At 33.2% G+C, this 17,825-nt stretch overlaps 1 protein-coding gene across 14 annotated transcripts; it reads left to right on the top strand.

The window, feature by feature from the left end:
• Nucleotides 1-2,684: 2,684 nt before the first annotated feature.
• Nucleotides 2,685-10,657, top strand: LOC108340376 (pentatricopeptide repeat-containing protein At1g07590, mitochondrial). Of its 14 annotated transcripts, none has more exons than XM_052877483.1 (5): nucleotides 2,685-3,215; nucleotides 3,567-3,879; nucleotides 4,053-5,094; nucleotides 9,164-9,307; nucleotides 10,248-10,657. In XM_052877483.1, the coding sequence occupies exons 2-4, from the start codon at nucleotides 3,592-3,594 to the stop codon at nucleotides 9,250-9,252; spliced, it is 1,419 nt and encodes a 472-aa protein (XP_052733443.1). In that variant the 5' UTR covers nucleotides 2,685-3,215; nucleotides 3,567-3,591; the 3' UTR covers nucleotides 9,253-9,307; nucleotides 10,248-10,657. The 14 variants fall into 14 exon arrangements, with proteins under 14 accessions (XP_052733443.1, XP_052733446.1, XP_052733444.1 ...); XM_052877486.1 differs by having other exon boundaries at nucleotides 10,235-10,657; XM_052877484.1 differs by having other exon boundaries at nucleotides 9,164-9,333.
• The last annotated feature ends 7,168 nt before the right edge of the window (nucleotides 10,658-17,825 follow it).

Raw genomic sequence — 17,825 nt, 5'->3', positions numbered from 1 at the left:
ATATAATATATATTTTTATAATAGTTTTATTAAAATTACTAAAAATAATAATAATAAAAATAATAATAATAAAAATAAAAATAATATTTAAAATCACATTTAATATATTTAAATATGTTAAATTATATTATATTATTAAATTAAATAATTACTAAAATTAAATAAAAAACAAAATTTAAAAAAATTCTTAATCGGATATCCATGTCCGATTGATATATTATTAGATTTCTATATCCGATTAATAAATTTTAAATTTATTTTTTATTTAAATTTTAATAATTATTTAATTAAATAAATATTTTAATATAATATAATATATTTAAATATCTTTAACGTGATTTTGAATACTATTTTTATTTTTATTATTATTACTTTTATTTTAGTTATTTTATTTTACTTTTTTAATAAAATTATTATAAAATATAAATAATATTTTAATAATTATTAAATTAGAAAAATATAATAAATAATATTATTATTTTTAATTAAATTAAATATTTATTAAATTTTAAATAAAAAACTATTAATATATTTTACTCTATCCAATAAATAAATTTTTAAAAATTTTGTTTTTATTTAAAATTTAATAACGGTTTAATTTATTGTAATACTTTAATATAATTTAATATATTTGAATATATTAAATCAAATTTTTTTTATTGTTGTTATTATTTTATTTTTTATTTTTATCAGTATTAATTTTATTTTAGTTATTTGATTTTTTTATTTAATATAACTATTATTATGATATAAATCATATTTTAATAATAATTAAAATATAAAATTATATTAAATAATATTTATATTTTAAATTAAATTAGATTATTATTAAGATGGTGTATAGGGACTTTAATAAGAAAGAGAAAAAAATATAAAGGTATTTATTAAAATGCTTTAATAAGAGAGAAGAAAACAAAATATATTTATTAAAATATAAATTTTTTAGAAAAGTTGGAGATGCAAATATCATAAGGTTAAAAAATGAAATTTTTGAAAGTAGAAGAGATATTGGAGGTGTAGGATGAAACACTTTTTTTTATTAGTAATGTTATCGGACCCAAAAAAAACAAATTTGCACCAGAGAGAAGAGTGCTTCATCCTACACTTCCAACATCTCATCCTCCTGCACCTCCAAAAATTCCATTTTTATCCTTCTGACATTCTGCACCTCCAACTTTTTTAAAAATTTCATTTATTGTCTTTCTTATTAAAGACATTTTAATAACTATTTTTTTATTTTCTTCTCTTTCTTATTAAAGACACTCTACACCATCTTAAAATTAATTCTAATTTAATTTAAAATTTAAATATTATTTAATATAATTTTATATTTTAATAATTATTAAAATATGATTTATATTATAATAATAACTATATTAAAAAAATAAAAATAAAATAATAAAAATAAAAATAAAATAATAATAATAATATAAAATTTGACTTAATATATTCAAAAATATTAAATTATATTAAAATATTAAAATAAATTAAACAATTATTAAATTGAAAATAAAAACAAAAATTTTTAAAAACTTGTTATCGAAAATCAGTTTTGTTTTTTATTTAAAATTTAATCAATATTTAATTTAATTAAAATTATAGTATTATTTATTATATTTTTATATTTTAATAATTATTAAAATATGATTTATATTTTTATAATATTTTTATTAAAAATTAAAACTAATAATAACTAAAATAAGAGTAAAAATAATAAAAATAAAAATTATATTAAAAATCACATTTAATATATTTAAATAATATTAAAATATTAAACTAAATTAAATAATTATTAAAATTTAAATAAAAATCAAAATTGTAGAAAAATTTATTTATCGGATATCTATATCCGATTAGAACCGACTAACGTTTTTAAAATTTTATTTTTTATTTAAATTTTAATAATTAGTTAATTTAATTTAATATTTTAATATAATTTAAATATATTAAATGTCATTTTTAATATAATTTTTATTTTTATTATTTTTACTCTTATTTTAGTTATTATTAATTTTATTTTTTAATAAAAATATTATAAAAATATAAATCATATTTTAACGATTATTAAAATATAAAAATATAATAAATAATGCTATAATTTTAATTAAATTAAATATTAATTAAATTATAAATAAAAAACAAAACTGATTTTCGATAACAAGTTTTTAAAAAATTTTGTTTTTATTTTCAATTTAATAATTGTTTAATTTATTTTAATATTTTAATATAATTTAATATTTTTGAATATATTAAGTCAAATTTTATATTATTATTATTATTTTATTTTTATTTTTATTTAATTATTTTATTTTTATTTTTTTAATATAGTTATTATTATAATATAAATTATATTTTAATAATTATTAAAATATAAAATTATATTAAATAATATTTAAATTTTAAATTAAATTAGAATTAATTTTAAGGTGGTGTAGAGTGTCTTTAATAAGAAAGAGAAGAAAATAAAAAAATAGTTATTAAAATGTTTTTAATAAAAAAGAGAATAAATGAAATTTTTAAAAAAGTTAAAGATACAGGATGTCAGAAGGTTAAAAATAGAATTTTTGGAATTGCAGATGAGATGTTGGAGGTGTAAGATGAAGTATTCCAGAGAAAAAAGAAAGCTGGCCCTGACCAAAACCAAGAGAAGAAAAATAATAACAAAAACAACAAGATAAGAAATAAAAAAACAAAAATAAAATAAAGAAAGGTAAACAAAAGACCTAGTCAGGAAAAGAAAAAGGGGTTGGCCCATCCCGCTCTTTCTCAATCAGGAGACCTAAAGAAGCATCGACTTCCTCACGTACAGGTGCGCCCTTGCCACCGCAGAGCAAGCCGCCGTGTCAGTCTTTCCGCCTGGCCATAGGCATCACCGGCGACATCCATTGTTGACGGAGTCATCGCCGACCACCGCGTCATCATCTCCTCTCCTTCGCATCTCCTTTCGTGCGCAAGAGAGAAGCACCACTCTTCTTCATTGATGATTGTTCCTCTCTTCCTCTATTTCTTGTTTTGGCGAACTATGAGTTTGAATTAGGAGCTGATGGCTGGGCGTTCTTCATTGATGATCATTAGAAGGGCATTTTGGTCTTTTGGGTTATATAAAGCCCTAAAAGCAGATTTCACTTTCACCTCCCATCCTTTTCAGCTCTAGGATTTCAATTTGGGAGCTTCTTCTTCTTCCTTCCCCGGTTTTGCTTTCTTTTACTTTTAATGTATTGAACCTTTTTCATTTTAATTGCAATTTCATTGTGTGCTTTAAATCCCATTACGTTTCTGCTCTTTAAATTCCATTCCGTTTTGCTTCGTTTCCAGATTTGAATAGCGTTTTAAGTTGTTGCTTTAAGTTCGTTTTGAGCTCTAATTCATGAATTGCGTTGTAATGCTGCTGTTATGTTTATGAGCTTTCATTCTGCAATGTTTATTAGCTTTCAGAAAAAATAAAATGCAGAAGGCAACATGCAGCGTGGTATTTCAATGGAAAATATTTTATAACTACGTGTACACCAGAAAAATGTGTATACTAAAGATGTAACTAAAGCTGAACGTGTTGTAACATCTTGCAGTCTTGTGTGATTATTCGGGTTTACGATGATAAACAAAAGCATCCGAAGTGTGACAGGCTTCTTCGCACGAGAGTGGTTGGTTCAGTTAATACGTCAAACACCTTGTGGCACTCTTACCTTGAAACTGTTCTGTGCTCAAGCGACACAAAACCAGGATTCCCTCTCTCGGAGAATCGAGAGACTCCCCAAAGGAGAACTCGTTGGCTCTGCTTTCCGCAGTTGGATGAGAGATGGCTTCCCCGTTCACGGCGGTGACGTCTTTCACTCCATTAACCGGCTCAGGAAGCTCAAAAAGAACAAACGTGCCCTTCAGGTCAGTTATATGTGTAGTAATAGTTTGATCCCTCAATAGTGAATGTGACTATTTAAGTTTAAGCAATGTTGGATTTTTCTTTTTTAAATGTTGTAGAATGGAAAATGTATTGCTTGTCGGTACTTGATAGAGTAGATATACTGAAGGTTTTACCGTTTTGTGCTGATTGATAGGTGATGGAATGGGTAATCAGGGAAAGACCCTACAGACCTAGGGAACTGGATTACTCTTATCTTGTTGAGTTTACAATTAAGCTTCATGGGATTTCACATGGTGAGAAGTTGTTCTCCCGAATTCCGGTTGAGTTTCACAATGAGTTGCTCTACAACAATCTAGTGATTGCATGCTTGGATAAGGGTGTCATAAGGCTTTCACTTGAGTACATGAAGAGAATGAGGGAATTGAAGTTTCCCATTTCGCACTTGGTTTTCAACCGTCTCATAATTCTTCATTCATCGCCAGAGCGCAAGAAGATGATACCCAAGTTGCTCACCCAAATGAAGGCTGATAAAGTTCCCCCACATGTGTCCACCTACAATATTTTGATGAAAATAGAGGCCAGTGAACATAATCTCGAGAATTTGTTGAAGGTCTTCTGTCAAATGAAAGAAGCACAGGTTGAACCAAATGAAATATCTTACTGCATTATGGCTATTGCTCATGCAGTGGCCAGATTATATACTGCAACTGAAGCATATGTAGAAGCTGTGGAGAAGTCTATTACAGGGAATAACTGGTCAACATTGGATGTCCTACTTATTTTGTATGGGTATCTAGGGAGCCAGAAGGAGCTGGAAAGAATTTGGACCATCATTCAAGAACTCCCCTCTGTTAGATCTAAAAGTTACATGCTAGCCATTGAAGCATTTGGTAGGATTGGACAGTTAAACCGAGCTGAAGAAATTTGGTTAGAAATGAAATCAACCAAAGGATTGAAATCTGTAGAGCAATTCAATTCAATGATCTCTGTATACTGCAAGCATGGATTTGTCGACAAAGGGGCTAGACTGTACCAAATTATGAAGGCGAGCGAGTGTAAACCAAATGGCATAACTTATCGTCAACTTGCTCTGGGCTGCTTAAGATCTGGTATGGCAGAGCAAGCTTTAAAGACCTTAGACTTGGGTTTGCATTTGACAATTAGCAAGAGGGTTAGAAATTCAACCCCGTGGTTGGAGACCACTCTTTCAATTGTTGAGGTTTTTGCTGAAAAAGGTGATGTGGGAAATGTTGAGAGATTGTTTGAAGAATTTCATAAAGCAAAGTATTGTAGATATACTTTTGTATATAATACCTTGATTAAGGCTTATGTAAAAGCTAAGATTTATGATCCAAATCTTTTGAAAAGAATGATTCTTGGGGGAGCTAGACCAGATGCTGAAACCTACAGTCTTTTAGAAATTGCTGAACAATTTCGAACTTGATTTTGGATGACAACTTTCAATAAGTTATCTGTATTTTGTTTTCTTTCTGTCTGCTACATATGTATCAATTGCAGGACAAAGAGTCAATAAGAGACAAGAGATAGTACGAAGCATGTACCATTTGTTTGCCTTTTACAACTGATAATGTAAAGATGAGCATAATATGTAGATTTGATAAATACCGAGGGTTGGGGGGAGTGGTTCTGCACCTTAATTTTGGCTAAGTGATGCAGAAATCTGGGAGAGAGAGTGAGTTGAAGACTTTTGGACGGCAAGGAGGATAGAGTGCTGCAGAACCCGTGAGAAGAATTCAAGGTTTGCTGAGGAAGTCTTCAAGAGGTAGGGGACCTAAACCTTGTCTTCTAAATTATGCAGAAAATTGTATGGATAATTTTGGTGAATATCCTGAATATGAATGGATGTTTGTTGTGAGATGATCTGCACTTACGTTAATACTTGGATTGAAGTTTCTAAGTATGTGGGAAACTTGGGGTGAGGTTAAGAAGGGGAGCTAACCCTGATCTGCAGTTTTTGTGTGAACTGTGTGATGGAATACTTGTTGAATGTAATGAATATACGTTGATTTGATGATAAATCTTCGTGTGTGTATATATATATATATATATATACATATATATATATATATATATATATATATATATATATTTGAGATCTATGATGAATTGGGTTGTTCACTGGGATAAGAAATATGAGGGACAGAACACACCTTGGACCAATATGAGATCTCTGGTGACTGGAATGATATAAAAACTTTAGAGGAAGGATACACTGGAATAGTATAAACCGAACAATTATAAATAGATATACTGAACAGGAGACGCAATTAAGGGCCGAACTGTATGATTAGATGTAAGGAACAATAGATTTAATTAAAGGCCGAACGGTCCAAATTAATACCGAACGGTAGAGAGTTAGTAAAATATGTATTTGTGATGTGTAGAGTTTGTATGACTCGGATGACTGGTTTTAAGCATATGATGAATCTGAGATTTTGTTAATGAATTGAAGTTATGGAGTTTTTGATAATCTGGAGTTGATCTTTGTATCGTACCCAGTGGAGGCCGAACGGTTAACAGCAGATGATAAAATAATTAAGGAATATCTAATTAAAGATATTGATAAGCAGGTTATAAACAACTAACAGGATTTTCAGGTAATCTGTTTATATCTTATTTTGTTTATATTTTATTGGGCTTATATCATCTTAGGATCCATGAGGTAAATTATAAATACAAAGCCAGGGTCAAAAGTCAGGGATCCATGAGGTAAATTATCTTACCGTTTTGTGCTGATTGATAGGTGATGGAATGGGTAATCAGGGAAAGACCCTACAGACCTAGGGAACTGGATTTTGGCTATTGCTCATGTAGTGGCCAGATTATATATTCCAACTGAAGCATATGTAGAAGCTGTGGAGAAGTCTATTACAGGGAATAACTGGTCAACATTGGATGTCCTACTTATTTTGTATGGGTATTTGGGGAGCCAGAAGGAGCTGGAAAGAATTTGGACCATCATTCAAAAACTCCCCTTTGTTAGATCTAAAAGTTACATGCTAGCCATTGAAGCATTTGGTAGGATTGGACAATTAAACCGAGCTGAAGAAATTTGGTTAGAAATGAAATCAACCAAAGGATTGAAATCTGTAGAGCAATTCAATTCAATGATCTTTGTATACTGCAAGCATGGATTTGTCGACAAAGCGGCTAGACTGTACAAAATTATGAAGGCGAGCGGGTGTAAACCAAATGCCATAACTTATCGTCAACTTGCTCTGGGCTGCTTAAGATCTGATATGGCAGAGCAAGCTTTAAAATCCTTAGACTTGGGTTTGTGTTTGACAATTAGCAAGAGGGTTAGAAATTCAACCCCGTGGTTGGAGACCACTCTTTCAATTGTTGAGGTTTTTTACTGAAAAAGGTGATGTGGGAAATGTTGAGAGATTGTTTGAAGAATTTCATAAAGCAAAGTATTGTAGATATACTTTTGTATATAATACCTTGATTAAGGCTTATGTAAAAGCTAAGATTTATGATCCAAATCTTTTGAAAAGAATGATTCTTGGGGGAGTTAGACCAGATGTTGAAACCTACAGTCTTTCAAAAATTGCTGAACAATTTCGAACTTCATTTTGGATGACAACTTTCAATAAGTTATCTGATTTTTTTTTTCTTTCTGTCTGCTACATATGTATCAATTGTTGGACAAAGAGTCAATAAGAGGCAAGAGATATTACGAAGCATGTACCATTTGTCTGCCTTTTACAACTGATAAGTTATACGATAGAGCATATTACATGGCCTTTTTTCTTACTGCTTATGTTTCTCCATCATTTTACACCTTTGATTTGTTTGACATCTAACAGTTTCTCCATTTGTTTATTTTTTAATTGTTTACCTAGTTTGAGTTAACGCTCCAAAATGTCCATTGCTGGCCTCTGCTAATGGTGTTGCAGTTGAGTACTGAACTTTGGCCTCTCGTGCTCTAATTCCTTTATGACCTATTTCTGCTGAATGGTCCTTGCCTCCATTCTCTACTGTCCATGATATAGACCCTCTCAAACCAGAACCTCCTTTCAACCAACCACAACCTCCATCACAAGCTTTTCCATCTACTTACTGATTGTTAATAGTGGCTTTCAAGAATAGAAAATTACAGTTGGAGTGAATTTAGCACAACTGGATGTTTTATTGGAGATAACATGATAATTTATTGGGCATTGATCCATTCCAAATAATAATAAAAAAAGGATAAAAAATATATAACATAATGCTTTCATCAGAATTAATTTAATTTTCGCAGTACTTTGTCAAATTATATTTCATTGCTCTTAGAGTAATCATGTCGGCTCTATATCTCGGCGATATAGTGGGACTTTCTAGCGCAGACATCCCCAAGCATCCTTCAATGAGCAAGCAAGGAGGTAGCCAAAAAAACAACTGGATTTGCTATCTCAATGGAAAGAACACCCATCCAAAACTTTTGCAATATGGATGAGTGGGCTAACACTAGCATTTGCTATCTCACTATCATCTAACAACTGGATTTTTTTTGTATTATATTAGTGGATGTAGAGATGTTATGAGCCAACAAATATTTTTCTTTTTAGTTTTATTTATATATTTACTCATTTTTTTGCTGCATTGTATTTTGTTTTCTTTTGCAAATATATTATCATCTTTTAAATCTTAAAGCTCAAGTTATAATCCATCTGAAGTATCAGAATTCTGAGAAGAGATGCAAATCACATCAAATTGATGAGGCCAAACATTATATAGTTCAAGAACTAAAGGGGTGTTCCAAAGAAATAACTCATGATACTAATTGTTATGAAAAGGATATTGAAAGATTTCAAGATGCTTTTATTTATAGTAATGATATTTTCCTAATTAATCAACTAACTGCATGAGTAAATCAACCCTTGATAACTTCCAAATTATTGTGTATTATTGATGACTGATTTTGTTGACCTATTTGATGCTGAGCATGAAGTTCTTTCATGAGTTTCATCTGAATTCTTTTGCCATTTTAGCATTTCGGCTTAGGTAGGTGATATATTTTGGTTCAAACAACCTCTCTTTCAAATACTTAAAAAATGTTATGTTCTCTCTCAATTTTCTTATTTCCTTTTTTATAAGTAATGATTTTCATTTAACTCACATTTAAAAGTGATAGGTTGACTATCTTATATATATCCTCTAAACGTTCAGCTGTAGTTACATCTTTAGTATACACATTTTTCTGGTGTACACGTAGTTATAAAATATTTCCCATTGAAATACCACGCTGCATGTTGCCTTCTGCATTTTATTTTTGTGACTTACAGTTTATGTTTTTAGGTTTGAGAAGTTGTTGCCAGTACGGTGGATTTGAATTCAAGGTGCCAACAATCCACAAAAATTGCTTGTGCGAGTTTTGTGGGTTATGAAGCTTCCTAAGTCTGGCCTCTGCATCTCCATTTATTGGCCTTTCTAACCTATTAGGTATATATACCTATCTGTCTGAGAAGGTCAGAAATTAGTTTTAGCTTTTCTATAATCTTATAGTGCAACGTGATTTTTACTTTGATAATATATTCAACTCTATTTCTGCCATATCAAAGTTCTTATTTATAAAATGTGTCATATATTCATGTTAAAAAATTGTGACATCCAATTAGGAAAATTATACTCTGTATTCCAAAATAAATAGTCTTTTAAGATTTACAGGCTGATTTTGAAATACTTAACTAATACAAATTCAATAAAATAAATACTCTCAATTTTTCAACTACTTGTCTTTTTTCAATATTGATTACTCTTAATTATATTTAGGGATATTGTTGGGAAAATTAATGAAAAAAACTAAAATATAATTCTGAAAGAAAAACAAAAGGCTAAAAAAGACTATTATTTTGCAATGAAGAGAGTATTGAATTGGTGAGATCAAGGAAAGTGACGGAATAATTTAACTATACAGTTCATCGACAAGATTTTTAAGTCAGTTGTAGGGACATTTAGATCATGTAGAATTTGGAAAGAAAGACATGTCACAATTTCAGGTTCATGATTATAGATAAGCCCTGTTTTGCATACTTAATATCATATAAATCTGCAGAATGAATTAATGGAATGAAAATAGAAGTCGTAAAATAAAATTGTCCACCATCTTTGTCAAAGGGTTGCTTCTAGAATAAGTGCCTTGAATTTTGTTATGCCCATTTAGCTGTTCCTGCATTTCCACAATTTTAGTTATTTCTTAAATCCTGAAAAGAACTAAAATGTGGAGAAATAACTACAAATGGAAGTGAGAAAAATACAGTCGTGGATTTCATTTATCCATTGCCTTTTTTTTACTGGCAAAGTTACTTTTCTTTTGTCATTTAACATCACTTTATGCATATCATTTTGTACTTCATCAATTTGATTCAGCAAATGGAATCAGGCATGAGAATAATCCCTGATCTGCAAAGGATGAAAGTATGTTGATATTAAACAAAATATCCGAAAGCTATAGAGGATTGGCAATGCAGTAAAACGCCTGCCAGTGATGGAACAGCGATTGCAATGAGATGCAGATAGCAACACGAACATCGGGTCTTTTCTAATGCGTTGAAGTCCAGTTAACCACAGTTAAGGCCACAACAAAAATTCATGAAGGCATGCAAGTGCCATTCTTGAAATGTCCATTGGTTTCAACCTGCAAAGATGTACATAGTGGAACTGCTTTGGATGCTGGTATAGAGCATTACATGATTGTTTACCTCAAACCATGAGTTCCTCTGTGGCTCATAGTTAAGGATTTCTCTTAACATTCCAAGCATATCAATATTTTTTGTTCAAAGGATGTGATTAGCTAGGACTACAAAATGTTAGATAAAAAAAATTAAAATAGAAAATTATAACAGTTAACATAAACAAATAATAATAATAATTAACATGAATAATATATAAATAGAATGATACAGTTTACGAAAGTTTAGAATTAAACTATCTTTAAAAAGAAAACGTTTTTGTACTGGTGCTGTAAAATATATGTTCACCTTTCAAGATATGTTATCAACTTGTTAAATCAATATTGTGTAGAGAAGGATTTTCCTATTCATGACACTGCTCCAAAATTTATACTATGTAATATATAGAGTAATAAGGAAATATCAGTTATTGATGTGTATGGACATGTGTTTTAATCGCTTTTGTTCTCTAACACGTCAAATGTAGTTGTCCCTAAGTGCACCAGACCCAAATATAGAGTCACTTGCAACAGTAAAAGGAAAAAACAGGAAAAAAAAATAACCGTCAAAAGATTTTATTGGTCGAATGACAGGACCTTTTGACGTTATGAAATAGAATATTAAAGAATACGCATGAGTGCAGCCTACTTATGACATACTAAATTAAAAATGGAAATTCTCTCAATCGTTCGTTTCAATACTGTCCTATACTTGACTTTGACAAACCTTTCTTCTTCACCGTTCACGCCATCCACAAGCATTTTCTTTTGGGCGCAAATGACAGATTGGCACTCACATAAAATAATTACATCCACTTAATAACTATTTTAACAATATAATTGTTCCTACAACGGCTAATAGTCTCATTTCGTTTAAGAGTTAAGAACTAAGATAGTTTAAATACTTCTTCCACTTTCTGAGACATCTTTTAATGACAACAATGATGGAACATTTGCGCCAAAGCGGACAATACCTTAAGTGAGAGGTGATTGACCCTAACAATGTCACTTAAGTAACTTAAGGTCGGAACATTAGTGTCTATCATGAAACCGATAACGAGATTCTAAGACGAACATTTGTCCCTTAAGCCCACAGTCATTCCCCTTAGACCTCATTTGAGGGCTTATGTTCTTACCATGCCCAATAGTCTCATATCACTTAAGAGTAGAAATCTAAGACAGTTTAAATATTTTTTCCACCCTCTAAGACACCTTGTAAGGACAAAACTGTGATGGAGCACAGGCTCCAAAGCTAACAATACCTCAGATGAGGAGTTATTGACTCTAACAATATCACTCGACGGACATAGGATCAAAACATTGGCGCCTATCATGGGGCCAATAGCAAGGTTATAAGACGAATCATTGATCCCTTAAGTCCTCCATTGGGGATGAATGGTCATTTCCCTTAGATCTCGATTGTGGGGCTTATGTTCCTACCACGCCTAATAATCTCACATCGCTTAGGAGTCGAAATCAAAGATAGTTTAAATACTCCTTCCTCCTTCCACCCTCTGAGATGTCTTTTAAAGACAAAATCATGACAAAACTTCAGACTCCAAGGCGAACAATACCTCGAATGCATAGTGATTGACCCTAACGGTGATAGTCGACTAACTTGGGATCGAAATCTTGACACCTACCTATGGCCGATAACGAAATTATCCCTTAAGCTCTCCATTGGTGATGAACAGTCATTTCCCTTAAACCTTAACTATAAAATCACAAGGCTTGCTTAGTTGCCAAGTGATATACACAACTTAAAGGGTGGTTTATTTTGATACTTTTTCTCCCATTCCAAAGCTCACAACAATAAGAATCATCCTTACCATAGTTGCCCCTAAAATTTGGTTCCTTAAAAAATTAGATGTTAATAATGCATTTTTTCATGGTGACCTACATGAAGAAGTTTGTATGAATTTACCCTCTAGCGTGGCATCTTCCCATCCAAGTAAGGTTTGGAAATTGAAACAAGCTACGAGACAGTGGTATGTCAAGTTCACTAGCCCTTAAATTCACTCAATCTTCAGTTGACCATTCTATCTTCATAAATAATATAAAGGTATCTTTCATTGCTTTATTAATCTATGTTAATGACATAATTCTTGCAGACAATGATTATAATGCAATTGAATATTTCAAGTCACACTTGGATATTGAAATCAACATTAAAAATATGGGACAACTTCATTATTTTTTGGGTTTTGAAATATCACGTTCTTCTTCTAGTATTATGGTCAATAAGAGGAAATATGCACTAGAAATACTAGAAGAAAATAACATGCTTGCTGCCAAACAAATATTCACTCCTATGGAGCCTTCTACAAGACTAAATAGCTTCTGACACTCATTTATCTCACTCTCAAGTTTATCGTTGATTGATTGGTCAACCACTAAACCAGACCTGGCTTTTGTCACTCAACAACTAAGTCAATTGTTTCTCAACCCATGGATACTCATCATCGTTCTACCATGAGAGTGCTTTATTATCTCAAAGGATCTCCTGCCAAAGGTCTTCATTTTGTTACCAACTCGTCTCTTATTCCTTCCAATGATTGGGGCTGTTATATGGAAACTTAAAAATCTATCGGATATTGTGTGTTTCTTGACTCCTCATTAATTTCTTAGAAAACCAAGAAGCAAACCTGATATGATTTAAAAATGTGAAAAAGAGTTAAATGAAAATTCGAATGGAATATCTCTTATTCTTTAATATTGAAAAACAAGAAATCAGAAGGATACAACGATGCTTCTTCCTAAAGCAAAGCTCCTGAGAGAAACTGAAATGGTTCCCTATCCAAATAAGCATCCAAATAACCCTCCCCAAAACCTACCTCCTTGATTCTTAAACAAAAAATACCTCTTTCTCTCTCTTCTAACCAATGTATTCCTCCTAGTATCCTTCCTAGTATTTTTCCTCTCATATATTCTACCTCACCTATTCTTACCATTCTTTTCTTGGATCAAGGCCTCACTGAGCCCAATAGCATTTGGGTTTGGATCTGTATCAAAACCATATTTTTACCATTCTCTTATTGGATCAAGGGCTCATTGAGCCCAATAGCATTTGGGTTTGAATTTGTATCAAAACCACATTATATTAGTCTTTCTCTTAAGCTGAGTATAGGGCTCTTGCCGCTCTGAGTTGTGACTTGTAATGGCGTCATCAGTTACTCACTAATTTAAAAGCTCCTAGTGTTGTCCCTACTTCAGTTTTTTTGTGACAAGCAGTTCGTTATATACCTGACTCATAATCCTACCTGTCATGAGCAAACAAAGCACATGGAAATTCTGTCATGTCATTCATGAGAAAACTCAAAGTGATCTCCGTCCTAAAGCTTTCACACACCGTGTCTCCAAGATAGGACTTTCGATGTTCACAGTCCCACTTGAGGGAGGTATTACCAAATAAATACCTTTCATTGTTAGAATCTGTTACAGTTTTGTCTTATCCTATGCCTACGTGCAAGGTTTGTTACGTTTTGTTATGTAGGGATGATTTCTTCATCCTAATATATTTGAACTTTGCTTTTGTGTACATGACAGAACATTAATCAATAAAATATTTTTTCTAAGACCTATGTGTATCGTACGATCTCCTGGGGACGACCACCCACTTTCTACCGAACGGCCTCCAGAGGCTGACCGAGCACTTTCTACCGATCGGTCTCATAAGGTGGACCGACCATCCAGACCGAATGGCTTATCCCAAGCCGAACGGTTCCACCCAGACTGACCACCAGGCCTACAACCCTAGCCGACCACGTGGTCCAGACCGAACGGCTATTCCTAGGCCGAACGGTTCCCCTTAGGCCGCCACCAGGGCGACCACCCATACTGAATGACCGTCTTGGCCGACCAACCACTAGGCCGACCGCATGGTTAGATTATAAACAGTAATAGTTCATTAAAGCCCCTAATGAAGATTAAGGCGTGATTGGGCCATCATCAAGCCCACAAAAGGTAAAACCCCATTACGGCTAGTATAAATAAAGGTCTCAAGTATGACTTCAGACGAGGTTGCATAAGATGCACTATATACATGCATTACTTACCGCTCAGTTAAATTACTAACTTGAGCGTCAGAGTGCCTTTGACAGGTACCCGCTTGTCCGACTCGAAGGAGGAGGGAGGACGAACAACTTGGAACGTGAGGAGGATCTAGGTGGTCGTCCGGCCTTCAGTGAATTCGTCTACCCCTCAATGTGTTCGTCTAGTCATCAAGAGACGTCCAGCTAGTCTTCAACGTTCGTCCAGTCCGCCCCAAGCCCCGTCCGGTCCGTAGCGTCTACAGCGTTTGTCTGCCCAGTCTTTAGCATCCGCTAGTAGGAATGTTTTAGTAGGGTCACACCAGATTCGACCAGAACACTTTTCATGTTAATTGGTAAGGTAAAAATCGCAGGAATCCTCATTGAAGTAATATACTAATACTATCAATTAACAAAGGAAACATGCAAATAGTACACACCTTCTCAAGATCCAGTAGATATGCCAAAGGGTGATTCTGCCCATGTAATTATAAATTGATTTAGTTTTTGCCTTTATGGACTATTGTAATAATTTAAGTGTACCTCATCTTCTGCATGGCTCATGCACACGAAAGGTCTATAGATCTTCCACACTTGTCAAGTGCACGGTTCTCACTTTCATCTGATGGTAATGCCCGTTCGGTTTCTTCATTACCACCGTTCGATTTAAGAACAACACCACTTCTGCAACACCTGTTCGGTCTGAAGACAACACCTCCTCTTCAGCAATCGTTCGTTCTGATGACAACATCTCTTCTACAGCAACCGTTCAGTATGAATGCAACATCTCATCTTCAGCAACCGTTCGGTCTGATAACAACATCTCTCATACCGCAACCGTTCGGCCTGAAGACAACATCTCTTCTTCAGCAACCGTTGCATTTGAAGACCGTTCGGTATATATGCATACCAGATACAAAAGTGGCGGATTGTCATTAGACAATTAAAGTAGTTAATAGGTTTATATTTATTTCAACACACCCCTCTAAAACTAAACTCTGTCAAAAACTATAGTTGGCTCTAGTGCCGTTGCCAAAATTCTCTTCATCTTATGCGAATCTTTGGGATTGACCATCGCTATTTCCACTCTTACTTTCACTGACTGAATCAGTATGACTGATCAATTCCCTTTCTGAACTTCGGCTTGATTTTTATCTGGTTTCCTTCATCTCTTCTTTCGACGTTTGTCTCTTTTTTTACCATTCCTATGCTCATATTTCCTAGATCTCCTTTTCTTCTTCTGTCTATGATCCCTAATATTAGTTGCAGCTAGACACTGAACGTTAGTGGTATTCAAATTTACCTTAAAGGTCCTGTTCTTGGCGAGAGGAGCATTGATCAGAAGTTGTTGTCTTTTGTCAAACACTTCGATGAGGTTCTCATGCATTGACATGGTATAGCCTTTCTCCAGGAGTTGTCCAAGGCTTAACAAGTTGCTCTTCATTGTTGGGACGTACAGCACATCGTCCATATATGCGACTCCATCATTCTTGCACGTGATCAGAACTCTACCAACTTCTATCGTCGTCACCGTGCTATCATCCTCGAATCTCACACTGCTTCTCACTCTCTGATCAAGATTCGCCAACCAATCTCTCCTTCCTGTGATGTGGTTAGAACACCCCGTGTCCAAGTACCAAGATGACTCATCTTCTGCATGGCTCATCTCACTTGAAAGCAAGAAGGTCTATAGATCTTCCACACCTATCCAGTGCACGATTCCCACTCTCATCTGATGGTAACGCCCGTTCGGTTTCTTCATTACCACCGTTCGGTTTAAGAACAACACCACTTCTGCAACACTCGTTCTGTCTGAAGACAACATCTCTTCTTCAGCAATCGTTCAGTCTGATGACAACATTTCTTCTATAGCAACCGTTCAGTCTGAAGACAACACCTCCTCTTCTACAACCGTTCAGTCTGATGACAACATCTATTCCACAGCAACCGTTCGGTCTGATGACAACATCTCTTCTTCAGTAACCGTTGCATTTGAAGACCGTTCTTGGCGAGAGGAGCCTTGGTCAGAAGTCGTTGTCTTTTGTCAAACACTTCGATGAGGTTCTGATTCATTGACATGGTATAGCCTTTCTCCAGGAGTTGTCCAAGGCTTAACAAGTTGCTCTTCATCGTTGGGACGTACAACACGTCGTCCATATATGCGACTTCATCATTCTTGCACGTGATCAGAACTCTACCAACTTCTTCTGCCGTCACCGTGCTATCCTGATTGAATCTTGAGTTTAGAATTTTTTTCAGGTTTTGAATTGCTTATCCTTTTTAAATGCATCCATGACTGAAACTCCATAGAATCTGTCTCGGCTTTTGTTATTTGTAGCCAGTGGCGTTGAATGAATTCTTACATAACTTAATATGCTAACCAGAATCTTGAAGATTTCAAAAATTGGATTTCTTTGACTTCCCCAGGACACTAGTAGTGCTGGCTCATCAAGTGTATCTTCCAAAGGAAAAACAACAATCTGGTATGGAGGTCTGAATAAAAAGAGAAACATAAACCAAGTTGGGAGCTGCATCTAGGTGGTGACAATTTAAATAGATGAATAACTTTGAAAGAACTAGATTAGGTTAGTGTTATGGCGAGCTCAAAGGCATATTTTAGGTTTTCTTTGCTTATGTTTTCTTTTTCTACTTGCTATTCTACTCGTGTCTTCTCTTCTTCTTCCAACAGCATATGCAGAGAAGGTGTCGCTGGTGGAGGAGCGGAGGAGCGGAGTTAGGGTGGAGATGAAGGAGGTGAAGGTGGAGGTGACGATGGAGTCGTAGGAGGATAAAAAGAAGAAGAAAAACAACATGGCAGAGAGTAAAGAGGGAAGCTGGCATCAGACATGTCATCGTAGTTTGCCACATCAAACAAAAGTTAACGCATCCAAAATTAGAGATTATTTATAACAGTTTTAATACTACGATGACTAAAATGAATAAAACTTTCGAAGAAGGGCTAAACCCAAAATCGCATGATAGTTAAGGGACTAAAAACATATTTAACCCTTAAATTTAAAATTAATTTGAGAACTTTTCTAAATATATAATTAAAAGCATAAATTTTATATTCTGAATTATATAATTTGAAACAAAATAAAATATATATTTCAATTAATATAAAATTTTGCATTTTAAATTATATAATCTAAAATGTATTATTTATTTTATTTTTTGGAGTGAATAATTCAAAATATAAATTTTAGAGTTTAAACAACACAATTTGAACAAAAAATTAAAAATATATTTCAAGTTATACGAA

Source organism: Vigna angularis, chromosome 5, assembly GCF_016808095.1.
Source record: "Vigna angularis cultivar LongXiaoDou No.4 chromosome 5, ASM1680809v1, whole genome shotgun sequence".
Lineage (NCBI taxonomy): Eukaryota > Viridiplantae > Streptophyta > Magnoliopsida > Fabales > Fabaceae > Vigna > Vigna angularis.
Note: the sequence above shows the minus strand (reverse complement) of the source record. Positions and strands in the feature narration are given on the sequence as shown.